At 41.6% G+C, this 24,186-nt stretch overlaps 1 protein-coding gene across 18 annotated transcripts in view; it reads right to left on the bottom strand.

The window, feature by feature from the left end:
* The window catches only part of ERC1 (ELKS/RAB6-interacting/CAST family member 1), a 153,079-nt gene that overhangs the window by 128,774 nt on the left and 119 nt on the right, over window positions 1-24,186 (bottom strand). For 4 of the 18 annotated variants that reach the window (XM_077935150.1, XM_077935151.1, XM_077935153.1 and 1 more), the window contains exons 1-3: window positions 23,832-24,108; window positions 15,376-16,195; window positions 2,765-3,181 (exon numbers count right to left, since the gene is read on the bottom strand). In XM_077935150.1, the coding sequence (XP_077791276.1) occupies window positions 2,765-3,181; window positions 15,376-16,044 (1,086 nt within the window). In that variant the 5' untranslated portion in view covers window positions 16,045-16,195; window positions 23,832-24,108. Of the gene's footprint in view, window positions 1-2,764; window positions 3,182-15,375; window positions 16,196-23,018; window positions 23,390-23,831; window positions 24,114-24,186 lie in introns of those variants that run through there. The other 14 variants (XM_077935155.1, XM_077935160.1, XM_028746641.2 and 11 more) reach the window with 8 other exon arrangements.

Below are 24,186 nucleotides of genomic sequence, written 5' to 3'. Positions count from 1 at the left end.
GCTCTAATTAAAAGTATAATTAATTGTCCTGAGAAGAACAGCTTCTAAAAGAATTTCAAGCAACAAAGAAGAGCCAGTAAAATTAAATATATCCTTGTTATAAAAGTAATCATTAAAATATTTGGAGGGCATTTCTAATCATATTCTACAGGATAGTTTCCCACTAAACCTGCATTTGCTTTAAGCAAGGTCAAACATTATTCCTCTATAACAACAGCAACAAGGTGGGAGGCTGTAGGCAATACACCACCATCTTCTGGACACTGAATACGTTTGCAGGAAAGACAAACCTGACGCTCTTTGGACTTAATGCTGATTGTACCAAAGTATCTCCCCCTCACCCCCCAAAAAAGAAGAGTTAACTGGAAGAGAAAACGTACTAAAATAAGTTCAATATTTATTTGGAGCTTCCAAAATTGTTAGTAATGTGGTGTCATTAATATACTGATAATTGTTTTCCGCAGATTCAATTAATGCTTGTGCTGCCCTTGAAAAGTGTTCAGAACCTCTGTCATGGAAGCTCAGCTGCTGAGACACACAAGGCGACAAGGAAACATCCGCTTGCTTTTGTGACAGTTGTACTGACCACCTGTTTACTAGGTCTAATTCAAGGTGCTTACATTCTGCTAATATGAAGTGCCCTTCTCATATATTGTCCCTACCACCCACCCTTCAATACCTGCTCAAACCCTACTTGAAATTTCCTTCACCACGCTACCTAAAATTTGCACGCATGCAGCGGAGCTCTGAGCATCATAGGACACAACAACAGTTATGTTTAACAAATATTAGGATGAAAAAAACTTTCTATTGTGCTCAATTTTCAGTTGAATCTGAACGTGTGAACACTAGTGTATCAACCTAGTCCTTTATTCCTTCATCAGATCACACACATCGCTTTCTACCTTACTTTCTGGCAGTGACTGTCTAGTCGATATTACGCTTCTTTGTTTAGCAGGAGTGCTTATTGCCCAAACTTATTCAGCTACATTTAGCTATTACTTTATGAATTATTTACATCAAAAAATTATAAAGAATACAATACTACAAAGTGCAATACTTCTTCACTTTAAATAGTGTGTTTTGGACTATGCAACCAAGGCAGCAAATGATTTCTTCAAATAACCTTCATAGCAAAGTGGCTGTTTCCATGGAAATGGCAGAGCAACCATCCATTACTGCTGCCAAGATTTCTCCTTATTCTTCTATACACAGGTAGATGCTCATTTACAGCTTTCTAATGAAACTACACACAAACACACAGGACTAATATATAGCAGCATCCTCAGATGGTTACACAAGTAGTATTTACACACACAGAGAGAATAAATACAGCTTGCCATTCTGCAAGCACAAGTTCCTGGCTGTCACTGGTGATTCTCCCTCCCCCATCAGAAGGTTGTAAGGTACATGAAAGGCCAGGTTCCAACCATGTATGTCTGATCTCAATTTAAGACTTATGCTCTTGGGTGCTACTACAAATCTACTCTCCTGAAGTCCAGGTCTAGAAGTGTATGGATCTCCAAAGACCAACATTCCAAATGTTAGCTTTCTTGCTGTTGTGGAAGGAGCTTTACTATTTTTACATTATTGCCAGAAACACCCAAGTCGTTTGCACACATACATCCACACACGAAGATTATACTGGATCTTGTACTGAGTACACTTTGGTCCAAATGGAATTATGTGTAGCTAGACTACAACTCCTATCATTCCCAACCACTGGCCATATTGACTGGGGCTGATGGGAAATGGGAATCCAAAAACTTCTGGAGGGTCACAGCTCAGCCACCCCTAACATAAACAGAAAGCAAATCTGCAATTAAGTAATTGTCAGTTTCTATACATTTTATACAGCACCATCAATTGTACTATATGCTTTAACAGAGGGGCATAAGGAACATCCAAAACCATTATAGTTTTTAATTACACAGTTTATGCCAAGGATGGAAAGTGAACTAGCAAGCCCTGCCATGGAGCAGTAAAGCATCTGGAGAGGTAGGATAGAAAATAGGGTGAAGAAAGGATTGTGAGTGGAGGGGGGCTCTTTTCCCATCCACTGGAACCCCAGGGACACTCAATAAATCTGCTGCACCTGGAATTGAGTGTAGAGAGTGCAGCTGAATGGGACATAGCCGGGAGCAGCCTGAGGAATTAGCATCCACCTTGGGACTGACCAGAAAAAGCAAGTCTAGAGTAAGAGACTAGGTGATGCCCGCTGTTTCCAGTAACTATTTTAGTTGTGAGACTTTTGTGGGTGAGCTGAGAGTTTGGACCCTCAGGTGAGAACCAGGAGGCTGAGAGGGAGGGTGTGTCAGAAGGAAACTGAACTGAAATTGATATACCGTATATATTAGTAACTTTGCATTAATGCAATATTTTTTATGTTACCGTGTATTTTCATAATACTTTAAATTGTCTGTTGTTCTTCCTTTTTTATCCTTTTTAATTAAATAGACCCTTCCCATCTCTCTTTCCCCGCAACCTTATCCTGCATACATCAACATCTCACATCGAATAGAACTAATCTGCAGAAAGGACTTTATGATCTGGAAACAGAGACTATATTTGTACTTTTGTAACCAAATAAAATTTTTAATAAAAATATTTTTCTTAAAAATTAATGTAATAGAAATTAATTAAAATCAAAACTATTAAGAGCTAATCATTTCAAGTAAACATGGGTTGACAAGAGAGAAGTCTGAACTGCAAGTAATAAGGTTAGACAGTAGAACAGAATCTCTATGGCTGAATCCCAACTCACCTCCCTTAGCAAATTGTTCTCCTTTTCCTTCTGCTCCAGCAAGGTTTCCAAGTGGTGCACATGCATCTCTGCCTCGGCCAACCGTCTAGTCCGCTCATGATCCTCCTCTGTTGCTTTTGCTGACAGCCCCTTGCTCTGCAACATTTCCAACAACTTTTTGATGGACTCATCACGAGCATTTAAGGTCTGCTTTTGTGTCTCAATGCGCAGCTCCATTTCTTCCAAGGTTTTGCGGAGCAAGAAAAGTTCCTTGGCCTGGCGCTCATGTTCCGCATGAAGCCGTTGGAAGTTCTCCTCTGTAAGCTCTGTCACAAAGTGCTCACTGGATCGACTGCTGCTGTCTTGCTGAAAAAGCTGGTTCAGGTCCCTCTGGATCCTAAGCTCATCCTGAAGAGCTTGGATTGTCATCTGCATATGCTGGAAATAAGAAACCCAAATCCGTGAATTCACTATGTTAAAAATGGAACTGTAAAGAAATTAACAACATGAGGGGCCCAACTCTTTTGCATAGCAAGCATATTGCTTCCCCAAACATTGAAATATGATGAAAAGTCAGGCTAATAAAACAAAGGAAAAAAATAACATTTAATCCCATGTTCTTTGTATGAAAGCAGCTTTCTAAATCTTCAGCAACCTGAGCAATGCATTGGGGAAAATTACACTAATCTGCTCTGAGCTTGTGGAATAGAGAAGTCTAACAGAAAGACATAACAAAAGAAAAGGGGATTGGGAAGGAGAAGGTAAGACCACAGAGCCAACACACCAAAAAATAATTCTCCTTGTAGGCCTTTTTTGCTCCAGAGCAGGAGAAATGGGCAAGCAATAGTTGGACACTGCTGTTCAATCTGCCTATGATGCCTTCAAGCAGCTGTACCCAACCATCCACTCTCCCTACTGGATTACCTTGGAGCCTCATCACAGTATAGTGGTACCTCGGGTTACATACGCTTCAGGTTACATATGCTTCAGGTTAGAGACTCCGCTAACCCAGAAATAGTGCTTCAGGTTAAGAACTTTGCTTCAGGATGGGAACAGAAATTGTGTTCCGGCGGTGCGGCAGCAGCAAGCGGCCCCATTAGCTAAAGTAGTGCTTTAGCTTAAGAACAGTTTCAGGTTAAGTACGGACCTCCGGAACGAATTAAGTACTTAACCCGAGGTACCACTGTACACAAATTGTCAGGGATTGGCTGAATGAATAAAAGTGGTGGTAGGTACCACCTGGGGAACCCCAAAGGGAAACCCCAGAAGAGGACAGCTCAGAGCCAGAGGATTGGTGGTGAAACACAGAGAAGTCAGAGGGAGAAGATTGTGGGGAGGTGTCAGATGCTGAAAGGGCAACAGGTTTCAGTGAGCAAAGAGACCCAGTAGCAGGGAGCATTTCAGACTCGGAGGTTGAAGCAGGGGTGTGTGTGTCAAGAGTTTGCTGAAGAATCCTGGGAGTCTCCCTCTCCTACTGCGCCAAGCTCCCCTCCCCTCCGATCTCCAAAATGCACAGGATAATGAGAACAGAACAGTGACTTGATGTGCATAGGCATGGTTTGAGACGGCTTGTGCAGCATCTAGGGGTGGAGACTTAGAACAGTGCAGAGGGAGGGAAAATCCTCAGTCCTGGCAACTGCTCTATGGCGGCAAGAGCTGCTGGGAAGTGTTCTGAGTTGCATACTATTTCCTTGAATAAATACCTAACTTCACTGACAACTGCCTCTGTCTCTTCATTCTGACCTGCATCTGACTCCATCCTTGACATATATTGGGCTTTTAATTTAAAAAAAAAAAGTAAGCAGGAGCCCTTGTGCAAGCCTTACACTGCAATCCTAACAATATCTACTCAGTAGAAAGTCCTACTGAATTTAATAAGGCTTAGGATTGCAGCCTTTCAAAGTAAATATCACCCTTGTGCAAGACCTCCATATTATTTTCTCAAAAAACAAAATGCATGAAAATGGACACGTTCCACCAAGCTTCACCCATTGGTGTAGATAGAAAACAAGCAGCAGAACAGCAATGAATACTCATGACTGAAAAAATGGGCTTGTATGGAAGCCAACATGTCAAAAGCGTACCTGGAAAGCTGGTTAAGCAGGAGCAGCCATTTTTTTCTTTTTTTAATAGCATTTGGGGTAGAAGAGGAAGGGTGATGCCTAAAGCATACTACAATGAAGTAGAAACACTAAAAAGTCTTCAGTTTCTTTCAAAAATATCTAGCTAATCTGCTCTTAAAAACAGTTTGCATTCTCAAAAAATAGAATCTGCTTAATGCACATTGGAAGCAAAGACCTGTCTGTCCAAAGGGATTCCCTGCTGACAATCTGTTTCCACCCACTCAGAAAAGCTAGCAAAGGAGCTAATGTCAGGTGTCCAACAGGACCTTGCTGGTGTAGAACGTGCCAACTCCAACACATATTGCCATTCTAACTTTATAATTGCTCTGGGACATCAGACCTGTTATTTGTATGGAAATACAAGAGCTATTTCTGTAGTGTTTGAAAGCTTCATTTAGAAGCAAAGCTATGATTTTAATAGGATTTAATCTATCTTGCAATCCCACAAATCAACTTACATTTAAAGAAGTTCTTGTGCTGAATTATCTCAAAGGCAGCAGAAAAGGAAAGGGATTAAAAATTCTGCATATAAGTAGCCTGCTACTAGTACATTTGTCAATTCTGTAAGGCTCAGGAAAATGACTCAATTTGGTTTAAGGGCATACAGTGCATGAATAGAAAATACAATCACTATACATCCCACAGAGTGTAACTACAGGATGCAGGAAAGAGGAAGCAAAGGCAACTTGTTCTATTTATTTCTATTTTATTTACTAAAATTGTATACTGCCCTTCATGTGAAGATTACAGGGTGGTTCGCAACATAAATCTACAAATGCCCCAGTGAGCAGACCAGCCACCAAATTTGCACCAGCTGAAGTTTCCAAACTGTCTTCAGAGGCACAACCCTACCTTGAACCACTGTGATTGGGCACATCCCACACCTTTCAGTTTAAAAACAACGAAGTCCCTGTATTGAAAAACACATAAGTTAAAGCAGGTTCTCACAGCCAAGATAGTCACTGGCCTCCTCAGCAGCCTCAGCTTTTGCAGCTGCAGTCAGTCAGGGCCCTGTCCTCCTAGGTCAGGTGGAAAAGGCCTGCAAGACAGGAAGCCGGTCCCCCATATTTGCATAACCCTATTCCTGTGAATAATTTGTTTTAATTGTTTTTAATTCTGAATTTTAAATTGATGCAACCTGCTTAGGGACCTGCTGAAGGGTGGGTAATAAATTTATTAATACCATTTATGAACATGTTTAACTCTATAATATGTGGGTTTTAAAAAGACATTTTTGTATTTTTTAGCTGAGAACTATACTGCAAAAATCAGGAAGGTACAAAAATTTCCCCAATAACTATTAGAAAAATGGTTGGAATTGTCTTCCCAAAGAGATAAATAAAAATGTACAAATTTATATCGTTTCATAGGGCATTCATATGAAATGAAATGAACAGAAATTGTTTTAAAGCTGTCTACTAGGCAATGGTCCAACATGTGTGTTGGTGCTGTGGATAAGTGATGTTAAAGCAAAAGAAATTGCTTACAAAATAATGTATTTCTGGTATTATATTCCTTACAATTTGAGAAGGATGTATATAGTTCATGAGGTTCAAAATGTTGACAGAGTGATAATCTGATTTATCAACTTTACTTGGGGCCAAGTCCACCAAATGTGCTTAAAATAATTGCTGCTTAAATGATTGCATCAAGTGGACTGGCTCTGGAAGATATGATTCTTTGAGCCCAATGTATCTGTGAAACTTTTGTAAGATGAAGGACACTGCTGGATCAAGCCAAAGGTGCAACTGGTCCAGCATCCTAGTTTCACCAGAGGCCTGTAGGAAGCCTGCAAGCTGGAGATGAGCGCAACAGCACTCTGCCCATCTGCAATTCCCAGCAACTGGTATTCAGAAGCATTACTGCCATGGCTGTTCTTCATGAATTTGTCTAATCCTCTTTTAAAGCCATCCAGGTTGGTGGCTATCGCTTCCTTCTATAGGAGCGAATTCCAAAGTTTAACTATGCACTGTATGAAGAAGTATTTTATTTTATCTATCCTGAATCTCCCCCAACATTCAGCTCCAGTCAATGTCCACAAGTTCTGACCATGCCTTTGTACAACGTATGATTTCTTGTCATATTGAGAATGCCTGATGTCCAAAGTCACCAAATGTTTACTTCTGGTTCATTTACTTGCCTGGAAAACAGGCTTTAACTTTGTTTGATAAGATGTCATCAATTCAGTTTTAAGGGACTGAGAGAAGACTTTAAAACATTTATATTGTAGTACATTTATATTTCATTTTAAAATGAAGGCTAGTTTGAAAGATAATATAATTGATGTTTTAAAAATCCAAAACAAAATGTTAAAAATCATATTTTTAAATCTATTTTTATCCAGGCTAGTCTCTATAAAGGAAAGTGATGGCAAACAACAGTTCAATGACAAACATGGAACTTTGACAAAATGCTAATCAGCAGTATCTGAGGAGGGAAATCTATGACTGAGTACACCTGAGGAGATTACCAATATGCCAACATATGGACACTTTGTAGCATTATGTTGACAAGACCGTCTGCTGGTACAGATGCCAGATGAAGACACAGCATGGAACTTGTCAAATCACCACTGATAAGCCGGGGGAGGGGAATGCCTTACATATTAAATTAAGTGTAATCAGATGTTCATGATCTGAAGACTAATCAGAGTCATAAAAGATTGAAAGACTTCGTATCTAACAATTCCCTTCACTTGCATTATTACTTTAAAAAATTGTAGGCTATTCCTTTCAAGAGACTGAAGGAGGACAGCACCATTCGGGGGAGGGGGAAGAGATAACAACTTGGTCCTTGCATCAAAAAGAACACAAATAAATAGATAAATCGGTGGTATTTCTGGTTTAATATTGACCACCTGGTCTACAATTACACAGAAAATTAAGAATGGTGCTTAGAAATAGTAAGAATAACAAACAAATATTAAATGAATTAAGGAAACAGAAGTAATTTGCTAAATGACAACAATGTTAGCCTGCTGCTGTAGTAGGTTTTTACACTTTAGAAACAAGAAAATGTAGCCCACAAGAGCTACCAAGGATGCCACAGATTCTGTCCTTCCTTGTTCTGGTCAGCATCCCATTTGTCTTCTCTGGCTCAAGTGAATGAGCCTCGTGGCAGGTGATGAGATCAAGTTCTAAAGATACTGATGGGGGAACTCTGAAGGAGTGTTTGGGGGTGGAACAAATTATCTTATCTTTTCTAAATATAAGGTAGCTGGGATTCCAGACTAAAACCAAAAGGGACAGAGAGGGCATGCAAGGCTGAGGTGGATTTGTATTTCCCCCCCTCCTTTAATCTCCAAGCTTTCCAGCCACTGCTGAAGTCTGAACACTTCAACTTCTAATGTTTCAAACTGCTAGCTTGAAGTGTGAGAGACTAAATACTGATAAAAGAATAAATGAGAACTGTGAGGAAAACAAATGTAGTGGTCTGTTGAAATATTCTGTTACAAAGATGGGGGGAAATCACTTGAAAAATGTATGCTTGTATCAATATATTTTCTTATTTTAACACCTTTTATAATTTTATAATGTTATAAAATTCCTGAATCTAACTTCTATGGCTAAATGCCCTACTTTTCACCCTCTACTATAATACTGTTACAGATCTGTGGTAACAGAGGGCACCTATAACTGATAGAGTTGGTGAATGTTATAAATTAATGAAAGGGTAGGATGTAGCCAATTTTTGGACTACTGAAGGGAAAATGCCAGGCCAGTGGAAAAATACAGGTTAAGCTTCCTTTCTAGGCCAGGGCCTCACCTGAGATAGAAGCCGTTAAGCATGATGAAAGGTGTTGGTGGCTCATCACATGGAAATCCTTGAGTCTGTGCCAACAGAGGTTGCCAAGGTTATGCTGAGCAATGCCGTAGGTTACAGGAAAATTATCACCTCTTAAAACTAGGCTTGGAATAGCAAGGAGAAGGCAGGTGAGCAGACAGAAGGGGAAGAGATGCTTGGCAAAGGGTTTTCTGGGAAGGAGAAACAGGAAGTGGGGAAGGCTCCATGTGGGGGGCTGAAGGGCAGATGCCATGCAATGCTGGCTGAGGAGGCTGCATTGAGAGGCCGGGGGCCATGACTGACTGCTGCTTTGGATCCAAGCTCACCAAAGTTATGAGAGGACCAAAGAGGGACATTATTTGGGTGTAATGTTTTGGAATCTTGCTACTGCTCAGCAGAGATTGTGTGTAGCGCACAACCCTTGTAACAATATACAGTGGACGCTCAGGTTGCGAACATGATCCGTGCGGGAGGCACGTTCGCAACCCACAGCGCTGCGTCTGTGCACGTGCGGGTTGCGATTTAGTGCTTCTGCACATGCATGGCCGCCAAAACCTGGAAGTATCCCATTCTGGTACTTCCGGGTTTCGGCACGTCTGTAACCTGAAAAAACGCAACCTGAAGTGTCTGTAACCTGAGGTATGACTGTACTTCTGAGAGAGACATTAACACAGGGCAGGATTGGCCATTATCTATTTCTTTGTTAGGTCTCCTAACTGGAACAGCAATTTACCATATGTTTTCTTGGCTAGAGTCCACTTCAGCTGTATAAGAAGTTTATTACTGCACTTCTTTACAGTTCTACAATACCCCACAGCACAGATCTGAGCAATACTCATGTGCACAGTATTTTAGACAACAGAGAAATAAAATCTGCAAAAGATTTGCAGGTGATGCCTCTCAGTATTATTCAGGGCACAAATTATCCAAGATTCATGAACAACTGAACAACTGAGTTGCCCTACTCCTAATGGAACCAGAGGGTCTTCATTGCATTCTGCAAGAAGGTACTAGTGGCAGACTGCATAACTAAGGTATGTAACAAACACCTTGTTGGTATTCTGCAGGAAACAACTTTCCATTCTTGCTTTCAGTTGCTTTCAACTGGCCAATATAAACCAGAGGAAGACTGTTACTTTCAGGCTAGCTGACATTCAGGGGAACTTGTATGGTATTACTGATCTTTTTCATGAGCTCTCTATAAGTTGCCAAGAACTCACAATGCCTCCAATGAACACTGGGGCACGGAGAAGAAACAAAAAGGAATTATGTCATTTCTGGCTTACGGCAAAGGCTCCTAAGAGTGAAACAAGTACAGTACCTATTTATCCCTCTGTGTCAGAGAACTCAAAGAAAGGGACCTTCTCTTGTTTCATTTCACATTGGGAATTTACAGAAGGTAGAAGCAGAACAAGGCCTGTCACATGCAAAAGACTACCTCTTAAGAAAAGTAAATGGTGTTTCCGTGTGCTGCTCTGGTTCGCCAGAAGCGGCTTAGTCATGCTGGCCACATGACCCGGAAGCTGTATGCTGGCTCCCTTGGCCAGTAAAGCGAGATGAGCGCCGCAACCACAGAGTCGTCCGCGACTGGACCTAACGGTCAGGGGTCCCTTTACCTTTTAAGAAAACTAAAACTTGTGGACCCCTGGTAATTGAATCTTCTAATATAGCCAGACCATTTAGTATATCAGTGCACTGCTCATTAATGAAATCAAACTGACATTCTGAGTGCAAAGACTGAATCTATGTGCCTGGATAAATGATCATGTGCCAATTTAATCAGTAAAGACAAGTCAGTCAACAACAAGAGGAAAAGCTACCTTGCTGCATGAGCAGCAGACAGTTCAGTTTGCAGGGGTGGGGGGCAGAGTCCACACACCAAGGACATGGGCGTGGAAATATTTTTGGGCAGAGGGCCAATAGTACATGGGGCCAGACCCACATACAGACCCTTAACAGATGCACAAAGCTATATCCAATGGAAACAGAAGCAAATATTTAATTCAAAGTAATTCCACTCGAATTTCACCTATTTTCTCCACAGACTTTTAAAAGCTTTCCAACACACTTTTATCTGTTGTGACAGAAAAAACAAGAACTACTCAGTAATCCCAGGAGAATGTAAACAATTTCAATGTACAGTTGAAATGCAAAGTCCTGCTTTCAAAGCCTCAAGCTTTAAAATTTAACTGCATCCCATAAACTGCATGTTTGCAGTTGCAAAAACCACACATGATGTTTTGTGTATTTGCAAATAAACGTCTACCTCTCTGCTTACATTTCCCCTCTCTTCTTGTAGAGGAAGGAGGTGCAACAGTTTGCACAACATTAAAGTCTGTTCCCGTCTCAGATGTTCTCTGCTAAATAATGGGGGGATGGAAGGCAGGACTGCCCCTACCACTTGGCAGAGGTGGCTGCCTCAGGCAGCAGATACTGAGGAAAAGGAGGAAGCTGTGAGGTGCTGGAGAACATAGCTCTTTATGCCATACAGCCTGCTCTGTGGCCTGAAGGAAGCCCACTGTCTGCAGGTTCACTTTTCATAATGCCAGTGCTGAAGTAAGATTCAGCCATCAGTTGGGTTGGCTTTTTTCCATGGAATAGTGGAGGTGCCATCTTGTCCTTCATGTTAAGCAGCAAAATGTTTTGGGCCAGCCCAAAGAAGGAGATCCAGAAGGTTAGATGAAATCCAGCTGCAGCCTGCATCCAGCAAGTGCTTTCCAATCCCTGGAACTGACCCTTGAGAGCTAATTTTGAATGTTACCAGGGGGATCCCACTACTATCAGAAAGCAGTGTTTCTATTAATGATGAGTAATTGCATTATTTTGACTATAAATGCTGACGAAGTGGAGAATAGGGAACACTCATAAAACAAAGACTTGGGGCTCTCATGCTGCTGTCCACAAAGGGGTGTTCTTAGCTCCCCAAAACAGTCAATGTAAACTGCATGCAAATCAAATTGTGGCTCCATGGAGTCTTTACCCTACACCAGCCAACCTAATTAAAGCCTTGGGCTGCAGCTGTTCAGAAAGGGGTATTCTGAAGCCCCAAATGTCTTCCATGGAGGCCACTCATGAGCCAGGTGGTGGTTCTGTAGAGTTACAGCTTTATGAAACCACCTTCCCCCTCAGAAACTATTTCCTCCCTCCTCAATGTACTCACTTTACATGCTTCATTCATAGAATTACATAGCTGTGGAGCTGGAAGTAACCCCAAGGGTTGTTTAGTCCAATCGCAGTTATTCCATTTTCCTAAATAAACAGGGTGTGAAAGGAACCCCATAACTTTGAAACAATGGATTAAGATACCTTTCACAATAAAAAAAATGAGCTATTATGCAAGCAGGGTCTAGGAACTCAGGGTACAGACCTGTCTGCACACTGCAAATTCTACAAAGCAATCGCAACAGAGTTGTGTTGTGTGCTTGTGCATGAAGTCCTAAGGCAAGGTTCCTGCTAAGGTTCTAGGATAGGGATGTTCCTGGAGCTATGGCTCCCATCATCCCAGATCCCACAGCCCATCAGCTGGTTGAACCCATATATAGAATGACCCTGAATATTCACTTTTGCTTATATTGTTGGTACACTCATGTTTGGAACTGAGAAAGTCACAAACCTTGCACATCTAAGAGGAAAAAAGTATAGTAACCAGTTAAGATCTGGAATGTGTCCTTCAGTTATTCCTTGCATTTCTGCCAAGATATTATCCAAAAGCCTTGAAGATATATTTTTTAAATTATCAGATTAACTGATAGGCTGAAACATGTTCGCAACTTAGTTCAAAGAAATCCCTAGTCCAAAGCCCTAGGTGGAAAAATCTGTTTATAATAAAATTTAGGTTGATCAGATTTACTCTAAAGGATACAAACGGACAACTGATATAGATGGCATAAAACAAGTTAATTAGAGGTGGACTAATTAGCGTGCCTGGTTTGTGTATCTCATTACATATTCCGCATTGCTTTTAAATAGTGCCATTTATTTTTTGGACTACAGTTCTACCGTCCTACCATTATAGTAGTAATTATAGTGGGCTCAGAAAATAAAGCTCTAGCAGTTTACTTAAATGAATAATTAGAATGGGTGTAAGGAATGACAGAAATAGGATATAGGAAAGCCAGCATACCCCCACCCCTCATTAAGTAAGAAACATTTTCAGTGATCCAACAAACAAACAAAAAACAAACAAACCCACAAACCAATCACATGTTTACATGCAAAGACAATTCTATTTTTTAAAGTAATATTGACTTTCAAAGTTCCAAAGCATCCTATTTATTCCAATTACTACAGTATTTAGATTTCAAGAGGTGTCATTTCAGACAGATTCCAAAGTAGTATTTGAAAAAAATGTTGGCCTTTCACAGCCAAAATTCTAATCAACCACAAAATGTTCACTAATTCTAGGGACAGTCCTTTTAAAATGTAAAATCATTCTTTTAGATTTTGCCCGTTATCCATGTATTATGAGTTTTATCAAACTAAGTCATACTTAGAGCAGACCCACTGAAATCAATGCACTTAAGTCCATTGGCTTTAATGCATCTAATCCAAGTATGACTAACATTATTTATTAATTTACTGCATTTTCTCCAAGGAGCTCAAGTGGTTTACATGGTTTGCCCCCTCCTTATATAACCCCCACAACAACCTTGTGAGGTAGGTTAAGCTGAGAGGGTATAACCGGCCAACGGTCACCCAGTGAGCTACATGGATGAGAGAGGATTTGAAAACTAGATTGTCTGGTCCTAGTCTGACACTCTAACCACTATACAATACAGGTTCTCAACAATGCATATCACCCTGTACTTTCCTTATCTGAACTGTGAACTAGAGAATTCTGATGCATACAAAATAAATTAAAAAATTGTTCAGTAGCACCTTAGAGACCAACTAAGTTTGTTCTGGGTATAAGCTTTCGTGTGCATGTACACTTCTTCAGATATACTGAATACCTACTTTGGCACTACATGAAGAAACTAGACACAATCCTGCAGTTTATATTCACTCTCTCCTTCCTTAATACACCACTTACTCCTAGGTTCTTGACAAACAATTGTGGAGACTGACTAACTGGTCTGACACAATTCTCTCAATTAACACTAGCTCCTGTCAGGCAAGAACTCCCAACACTTGCAGATTAATTTTTAGCCAGGTAGGGGGCAGCTACCACAACTTGTCAGTTTTCCCCTTACTCCCTCCAACGCCGGTTGAATAATGTAGTATGAAAAATTATTTGGTTGTCAAAAGTATACAATAATCCTAGATTCAAAATCAAAAGATTAATTCAAATTAAGGATGGGCATGAGGGAAAAGATAGCATAAAAAAGAAACAAAAAACCTTACACTATGTTAAAAAATCTTAAATAACAATTTCAAAGGCACTTGTGAGGAAGCAAGGATCACCCATTATGTTTAGCAGATTTCAAATTTTCATATAAAATAGTTTTCATTTTAACCAAGTGGAATTAGGGGAGGTGGATCTTCCATTCATTGTAAGGACTTGTGAGGTTGGGTACACTTCCAGTAACAAGCTTTTGAATGGAGAGGAGCATCCAGGGAAATGGGCCACTGGTACCTTTCAACAAACCTTGGAAGGCTGACATAAAATGTGAGAGTAGGGAGAAATTTCCAATCTACAGCTGGTAGAAAACCACCAAGAGTACTTCCAGCCTGTGTGCATGAAGGATACTTGAAAGGTAATTGCTTTGGTTACATAAACAAATATATTCAACTGAATGTGAATCTAGGCTTTATTCTGAAAATATTTTAAGACCTTGACCTTATCAAAAGAAACTCCGACTATATTTCAAAGGAAGTCTTTCATCATCTGTCCCCTACACATCTTAAGTATTAAAAAATATTAATATTAAAGTATTATTTTAATATTAATATTAAAAATATACCCTGCGGCAACAAATTTTGTAACCAAATTGTGTATTATGAAGAAATACTTCATTAGATCTGTGTTGGATCTACTGCCATTGGATTCAAGTGGATTTAACCAAATTGAAATGCAGCGAGAAAGGGAATAGTTTCTCTTCAGTTTTTCCATACTGTTTATAATTTTATAAGACTTAAAATCTAGAGTCTAAATATTCAACCATATGTCACACAACAGTTTGACAAACTTCCAGGAATATTTGCTGAGTAAGTGTCTAACTATTCCTAGTAGCCAACACATCCAACAATTTCCACGTTACAAAGATATAAATCTTCTGCTCACTTCCTTACAGAGAACACTCGCAAAGAATCCTAGAATTATACTGGATTGGGCTGGAATAGTGAACTGATGGGAAAGGACTGGATGCTTCCCCCCCCCCCCCCCCGCTTCACTGTTCTCTTATGCCAGCAGTGTCCAAACTTTTTTCAGAGAGAGCCAGATGAGGGCCAACCAAAGGGTTGTTGAGCTTTTTTTAGGACTGAAGTTGCTGAGCTTTTTTATGATTTTACCCCAAAGTTGTTGATTAGGCCCCCAAGACGGACTTTGGACATGCCTGTCTTATGCCATTACCTAAAGCAACATAGCTGCAACGTGGATACAAAATCTGAAACAGGAAAATCGCTTTTCCATGTTGCATGGTGCTACTTGGAACTGAATATACTGACTATAGATCAATAGAGTATTTTGTCTCAAGTTCAAGACTGCCAAGGGAAATTCTCTGAAACACATTCATTAAAACAACTGTATCTACCCTCCCCTTGCAGAATTCTCTTTAGATTACTAACCTGGTTTTCTTCCTGTACAACTCGATACTGTTCTTTCCAAATAGTTATTTTGGATGCCTCATCTTTCCTCAGGGCTCTTTCCTTCTTGAGTTCAGGACTCCAGAACGTCTTGATACTGTTCATGGAGGAGCTAAGTTTACTTTCTTTCACCTCTACATCCTTGCGTAGTAAATCATTTTCCCGCAACACTTCCTTGAGCTGCGTCTGCAGGTCCATTATAGTGTTGTCCCTCGCTTGGCGCAGTGAATGAGGCACTGTGGATGCCATGCTGACAGGAGGAAGATGATGCTCTCCAAATGCTATAGTATCACTGGCAACCCCACTACTGGCAATGTTGGGGCTGCTGCCCATAGCAGTCATCCTAACACCGTAAGGCAGACGCCCCCCAGATCGTCCAAGAGTCATGGTGCTTTTAGGCGTGTCTGCACCCACGTTCTCATGGTCACTTAGGTACATAGGGCCCGAAGTGGCATAGGCAGCATTTAAGGATTGGATATTTTCCATAGAAAGAGTTTTGCCACTGCCACCCCCAGTACTACTTCCAGAACTGCCACCTGTGCTGTTGGTTCGACGATGGCCCAGCCGTGGCGATCGTGGCAGCCTTGGTGAACGCCCAGGACTCTGGCTACTTGGCTCAATTTTACCAACTGACCGAGCACTTCCATACATGATTGAATTTATGATACAAGGTAACCAGGTAAGGACGAGTTCCTCTGAAGTTTCTTGACTATAGTTTCTAGTCTACTTAAGGCCGATCACTGTTTATAGTAGGTACAAGCTTTCATTTCTGAAGACATAGTTTCTTGGAGCTGATCATCATCTGTAAGAGAAAAAAAGATATTCAGTTTCCATTCTCCAACAAGTGTTGGTTCCTTATTTTCTGTGAAGATTCAAACATGCAAATGGAAAAATGTCTCTTTGGTACTTCTGACTGCCCTTTCTGTTCATGCTCAACAATATGTTCAGGCCTCAAATTATGTGTTTGCCCCTTTGCAGTTGTGTGGTGGAATGCTACAGGGCACCATCTTATTCCAAGTGCTCTTTAATATCTATATGAAACTTCCGGGAGTGGTCATTAGGAGAATTGGGACACCATGTCATGCCTCAGGAGAGATTGTGACCTGAATGCAATGGTGAGCTGGATGAGGACCAACAAACAGACTGAATCCTGGTGAAGGAGAGAATCGATGGGTGAGCAGCTCCCAGGTCTGCTAGTTCACCAGTTCTGGACAGAACTGTACCCATTTCTTCAAAGAAACAGGTGCATAGTTTGGAGGTACTCCTAGATTCTTCTGGTGGCAAAGAATGCTTATTGTTATACCAACTATGCCCTTTCCTTACTACAGTTTTTATTTATCAATTAAATTTATAACCTGCCCTCCTGCCTAAAGGAGCCCATGAACAGTCACGGGCAAAAAGGTTAACATTATCCCTGCTAGTTGAATGGAAATCTAGTGTTTAATATAACAAGTGGGATGGACTTACTCTTCAGCAGGTCTATAAAACATAATGCCCAGAATCTTAGTAGATTCCCTGGGGTTCCCAATGCAGTCACACCTACCACACTAGTCATTACAACATCATCAAGGCAAGGAAGCAATGCTCTTAAAAGGGAAAAGGGCTGACCTACCAAGAGTTGCAAGTGCATTCTTTGACATTAGCCTCTCCCTTAAATTAGCAGCCAGGGTAAAAAGGTGTGGGGTGTGCAGTCTGTCTGACAGGCAGAGAAGGGTGTGGAATGGGTGATGGTTGCTTAAGAAGCAGACATGGGTGACAGACATTTAGGCAAACAGGATGTAGGGGAAATAAGTTTGGGATGCAAGGGGGTTTGGGAGTGCAGGTAGGGCAACCCCCAGTGAATTAAGTTTGATAACTATGGGTCACACTGAACTATGCAGTCCCTGATCGTTTGGGCTTCCAATGTGTTGTGCTGGTGCCCCTGATGAGTTAACCAGTAGTGACTGAAAATCCACTTCAGCCCAGCCATGTCTTTACCTGCCTGACACCTGATGGGGTGGCCTCACCTAAAACACCTCACAAACCAAATGGAGAGGGCTGGTAGGCCTGATTCAGCTCATAGGTTGGAGATCTCCCTATCCCAAAAATAGGACATGGGAAAGTGGTTTAGCTTAGAAAGAGCTAGGAGTCACAGGGTATGCTCTGACTGCAAAGGGACAATTATGTTGGTAAATGGATTTTGGCAGACAAGATATGGATGAGTGGCATGCTAGAATTGGATGACAAGGGTCTCTATACTGACCCTTTCCACCATCAAAATCAGTTATTTTTCTGTGAAGAATTATGTCTGACATTTGTTGAAAGATGGCTGAAAAAGTGTGGAAGAGTTCATCACAAGGTCAGAACATCTGTTGACTGGGAAGAAAGGAATGACACTGATTGCATTGTCTCCAGGTACAGACAGACTGACAACTGACTGTTAAACCAATTAATAAGAAAACTACCAGGTATTCAGAATAGTAGTAAAAATTTATCAGTATCACAGTGTTCCACTAAAATTGAGAACATCACCAACTTCCTCTGGAAGTTCACCATACTTCCCCAGATTTTGTGTGGTAAAACTCGAGTTGTGCATGCTTTATACCAAGGATGTGAGGAGGGGGAAAGCATGTGGGGAAAGAGCAGGAGACCCCAAAAAGCCACATAGGCTCCTACTGTTTCAAGGAATTTAAAAAGGAAATTCAGTATTTCCATAATCTATCCTATTTTTAAAATCAGTGGCAAAAAAATAATAATGAATCACATCCTGACAGAAGCAACAAAACGAGTGGTGGGTGCCATACCATCTGCCACGATAAAATGGGGGTTGGGTGGGATCACTAAATATATAATTACATGAGAGAATGAAAAATTATTCCGTAGCAAAAAAAAAAGGGGGGGGAGGAAAAAAATCTGGGACAACCATTTAGGTCCTCCCATCAGATTTGTAATATAATAGGGATGAAATTTTGATGGCTGCTTAAATGAATTGGCCCAATTCAGTAAAACTGACCCATTACAATAGGCAATACAATTCCAAATCTTTTCTTTATAAAACCCAAAAAAAAAAACCCCACCAAAAACTACACAGCAAGGATATAGACCAGGGAGAGGTGGGGAACCCTTTTGGCTCAACAGGCCAGATCTTAATCAGTCCCCATCGCTGCCAAACATGTGTGACAGGTAGGCTGGAATGCGCTCAGTTCAAGCTCCAATAATCTGCAGGGGCTGGCTACACTTCTGAGTTCCTCATGGGGAACTAAGTGCAACGGACCTAGCTGGCTTGCTCTCACTGCAAATCAGCAATGTCACAATTCGAAGCACACTTTAAGGTTTCCAGTCACACACTGGCAGCCACACCTCCACACGTTTCTCACTGGACATCACAGATGAAAGGAGGTACATGTGGTTTGGGGGAAACAGCCTCACAAGCCAAACTGGGAACTCTTTTGGGTCAGATTTAGACTGCCATTGCAATTCTTTATCTGCCTGATCAGAATGAAGTCCCAATATCCCATTGAGTTCCATCCAGATAAGTGTGTAGAAGAATGGGGTCTAAGTTAGTGTTACTGAAATCAATGGGACAAGCTAGTCATGACTTAAGCCCCACTGAGCCACATCACTTTTACCTTTGTCACCACAGCTATATATTTCAACTGCCATAAAACAAAAAAAGAGGTCATACTAACTTAAGATCCACAAAACCAAATTAAAGAAGGTTTTTTTTATTATTGTTGTTTTAAAATTCTTCCCGTGGATATATGTTGCAACAACATTTATGGAGTTGCTACACTGTGGTTCTCATCATTCCAGGTCTCCCTACTCTACCAAGTACATATACATAGTGTTTGGAAGTTACAAGGCTGCTACAAAATCTAGCTGACACACAAGAATCTCTGCCCTCCTAACAATATATTTAAAGACAGAGAAGAAAAACATGGAACTACAGTCAGACATGGAACTGCCAACCCTGGCAGGTGTTAGGAAGTGAGAGGATACAGTTCCTGCACAGAAATGCAAGTGTGACCTTTGCAATGCACACCACTTATTTAAATTGGTAACAGGTCCTTTAAACTGTCCTTCCAAATCCCAGTATCCAAAGACCATAGAAAACAACTCTGAATGTCAGAACTATAGACGGTGTCACAACATTAAAAAAACAAACAAACACCACCCTTGTAGTTTCCGAGAGAAAGCAGATTCACATGATATACAGTACTCTTCAACGGTTGATATGAGGAAACAGATGGATTGGCAACTGCCTGTGTGCTGATAGAGGTTCTACACATAAACTTACCACTGTAAGACAATGATAGGGACCAAATATATACCTCCAGGCCTCTCTGGTCCTCAGAACTCACATGTCCACTTATGGCTTGTTCTTTGCCCTCCTTTAGAGTACTAGAAATGTGACCTGAAACTAGCATAATACCTCTTGCTTGTTACCCCTGACACAAGGCCTTTCGGCTGAAAGAAATCAGCACCCTGCTGTAAGACCTACAGAGCCATTTTTCCTCAAAGCTTAGCTCATTTTTTCCTGCAAAATAGCTTGACCTTCAATAAATTATCAGATTAAAACATCCCACAAAGCTTTCTATTTTCCCTCATGAGAAGAAATCAGAAGCTATCTCACTTGACTTCCTTCTAAACCTTTACCAAATACTTACTGTATTTACTACTTATAGGTAGAAAAGATATTCAAGGACTGTTATGGCTGAGAACTTTTAATCTTTAGAAAGAGACTTGTGGGCAAACGGGCAAGAACAACAACAACAACAACAACAAAATGCTAGTGACCCTATCAGCATTTTCCAAAATATACGGGAGTAGCCAACATGGTGCCCTCCAGATATTGTCAGACTACAACCCCCATCAGCCCCAAGCAACATGGTCAATGATCAGGAATGAATGGGTATTGTAGTCCAACAACTAGAGGACACCACACTGGTTACGCCATTATATGCTTTTAAACCTGGAGCAGTTGCTGTGGGCATCATGCAGTAGCTTCTTTCAATGCTCCATTCAAATGCATGCAGAATTCCCACTTTTAAAAGCCACACTACTTGCAAGCAGTTCGAAAGCACGTCAAAGTGCAAGTAGATAAATAGGTACCGCTCTGGTGGGAAGGTAAACAGCGTTTCCGTGCATTCGCCAGAAGCAGCTTAGTCATGCTGGCCAATAAAGCGAGATGAGCACCGCAACCCCAGAGTTGGCCACGACTGGACCTAATGGTCAGGGGTCCCTTTACCTTACTTGCAAGCAGTATGATTTTCTTCAACTCTCCCCAGATTTCCCACTCCTTCACACACACTTCACTGATTTATGCTATGCAACTGGGATAAGTTTTTTAAGGAAACAAAATCAAATCATTAGAATCAGAGCTGGTAGAGGAGCAGTCTCCAGTCAAAAGATCATATCAGATGCAAACTACAGGAAACAGACAAAGCTTCCTTATACAGCTGATCTATCTAGATCAGTATTGTCTACATGGACTAGCAGTGGCCCCCTAGGATTTCAGATGGTGATATTGATGGGTGCTGCTGTGGACTGAACCTGGAGCACCACTCTACATGAAAACCAGGTGCTCTACCACTAAGCTACCATCCTATTTAGAGAGGCCTAGCCCCATTGCACACCCAATACATGAGGATCAATTGTGGATAGCACTGGCCTAAGTTACAGAGTTTGTGCAAGGATTAAATCCTCATTCCCTCAACGCGCATCACAAAATACTATCAGTCTTGTGCTCATTATTCAAACGTTCTGTGCACCTCCTGGAGTGGAGCTAGGTACACATTTCCTTCAGCTCTGGATAACATGCCTGCCTTAAATCAGCCTTTGCCAATGTGATGCCCTCCAGATGTTTTCGACAACTCTGGCTGGCCCCAGCCAGCCCAGCTGGTGAAGGTTGACTTATACTATCCATCAGATGTTAGGTACATGAACTCAGGGCAGTTAATGATGCTTGGAAAATGGATTCTGACTTTCCTAACTCCTGAAACTGGTATTTGCTTGCTCTCAGGATGTGCACAAAAATACCATCTTAATTATGCCACTGTCAGCTTGTTCTTAAACACAATCAGGCAAGGCGTATTCAAACTAGACCTGTCACTTGATTCTTCTTTCCAGAGGCATTCTTGCTTCTTACTCACTATTTAAAAAATGGATTGCTGTGGGTGGAGAAGTCAAGTCTGTGTTGTGTAATGGATGAACATGCCTAAAAGCAAAGCACATCCCTGCAAAGCAATAACCAGACAAAAATAACAAAATACCAAAACCAGTACAGGAGAGGCTATCAGTGCATGTACCTTTATCAATTCCTAGCAGATACAAGCAGAATGAACAGTATAATACTAATATACCAAAAATCACATTTAGGATGAGGAACACCAATGACATTATGACATAAGAGGGGGAAAATAAGCCACCCCTCCCTGTACTGACAGAACTCTGTACATGGGTTTCTCTGGCTCCCAAAGTCCAGAATATAACAGTTTTGCCCATTTATTATCTTTTTTAAAAAATTTAAATGTGTTTGTTGCTGTAGATGACTTTTTAACACCATGCTATTATTATTTTATTGGATGTTTAATTTTAAAAAATTAACACCTCTAATATGTTTTGCACTCTAGACTTCAGCCTCTAGAAATGTTTAGGCACCACAGTGTCTTCTATCATGAATAATCAAAACTAGTAATGTTCTTATGTTCTCTGCAAGATACAATCAATACAACTTTACAGAAAAATTGATTTGTTGTAAAAATATTTATGGCTTCATCACTCAAAATCGGGGGGCGGGCGGGAATCATATCAAACCAACAGCTAAAACATTTTGAAATTTAAATAAGTTATGTGCTATACAAAAGTCTTTTTTTTTGTTCAGCAAACCATTAATAAATCAATAAAATATCAAAATGTTGTTTGACAAAGGAAACACACTATTTTTTTCCTAAAAACTATTCTAAATAGTTAAGTTATACCAGAGAAAAATGCTATATTGACAACATCTAACTCAGATTGTGCAAAATCAAAGTGTTGAAATTTCTTTTGAGATTGCACTGACTGTAATTCTGCTTCATTTTAAAATGGCCCATTTAAAATACTCAGAAGCAGTTCATGTACAGCACAAAAATGATCTCAAGTGACAAGTTATGCCAAATTCTAGGCAATACTTCTTAAACTGTATTATATGATGATTAAGACAAACCCTGCAGACTATACACTTTCCTAACTAAGGGTGAATATTTCTAAATATGTAAAACTGCCACATACTGAGGTAGGTTAATAATTCATCTAGCCAATCTATTTCCAATGGCAACAACTCATATACTTCAAAACAGATCTTTCCCAACCCATCTGAGAATTTTAAAAACAAAACTGAAGATGCTATACTAGGGCTCACCAATCCCAACCCCTGCAAGGAAATGCCATCTATTTCTGCTACCTCCACAGCATGAGCCCCATCCCATTATATTTGATGGAATTACCAGAACAAGGCAGAGTTTCACAATCCAATCAGAGTTAAAGACAAAATGGAATTATGAAAGATAAGCTACTGTTTAAAACTCTTGCTCATCTTACGCACAGGCTCCAGAAAATATTTTATTAGTACACCGTTCCAGTAAAGGATAAATTTGCCACCATACCAGAGATTTTGGGTTTTCAGGTCCTGTACCTAGATGCATTGCATGCCAAATTCCTCAAGAAGGCTGCTTGCTTGTCATTCTTGCAATGCTTTGAACCATCAGCCCGCTCAAAGAGCACCTTGTTACACTAATGGACTGCCAAGCCACAGAAAAAGATGATGATCGCATCCACCCCAAGGTTAACAGTTGCTAACATGAGGCAGTGAATAAGAGAGTCGGCTACGAGACTACATGATCCACTGTGCATTTATCAAGCCATCTATCGAAGAGTAGCATCAGCTGTCAGGATGTGCAAAAGGGCTGCAGCGCCGGGCGAGAAGCCGCAACAATAGGTGCGCCCATGTCCGCAAATCCGTCTTGCTATCCTCCCCCTAACAAAAGAAAAAATTATTTCACTGGCTGTTGCCGACGAGGCTGACAGGTGGGGCTCGTCCACCTCCCCGCCGCCGCCTCCTGCTAACGGGGTGGGGTCGAGGGAGAGGCCACGGTTCTGAGCAAGGCAGGGAGCCTCGGCAGAGCCAGTTTAGGGCGGGGGGCGGGGAAGAGGAGGCATCCTGGACGGAGCACCTTTCCCGGAACGTGGATGCCCGGCTCGTGTGGAGGGGACGGGCCTCTCCCTCCCGCTTCCGTGGAGCAGCTGATAGGCCCCGGGTCAAGGGGTGCCAACTATGACCACACGCCCGGCAGAGGCAGGCGGGCAGGCCCCACCCGACCTTCCCTCCTTCCCTCAGCGACTCAGACCCTCGTCGAGACCCTCATATCGACCACCGTCGGCTTCACCCCACACGCCGCGCACAGGCCCAGTTCTCTGACCTGCCTCCGGGTCGGCTGAGCGTCCCTGCCACTGTCTGTCAGCTGCTGTGGCGGCGGCGGCACCGAGCAGGCTGGTCTTCCTCCGCCCGCTGCTCCCCTCACGGCTGGCGCTCCGGCTCCTCCTCACCCGAGCGAGCAGCTCCCCGCCCGCGCCCCCGGCGCGAGGCGAACACCAAGCCCCGCCTCTCCCCTGGCGCGAGCCCTGCCTCCCCTCGCTCTTCGCCGGCGCGCGCGACACGCTTAAGACCTCTTCTTCCCTCACACGCCCGCCCCGCCCGCCTCACGCGACCATCGATGGGATCGATCGATTCACTCGTACTACACCCAGCATGCTCCGCTTACAAGCCTTCCCACT

This window comes from Podarcis muralis, chromosome 10 (assembly GCF_964188315.1).
Source record: "Podarcis muralis chromosome 10, rPodMur119.hap1.1, whole genome shotgun sequence".
In the NCBI taxonomy this organism is placed as follows: Eukaryota; Metazoa; Chordata; class Lepidosauria; order Squamata; family Lacertidae; genus Podarcis; species Podarcis muralis.
The sequence above is the reverse complement of the archived record's forward strand: the minus strand, read 5'-3'. Positions and strand labels throughout refer to the sequence as shown.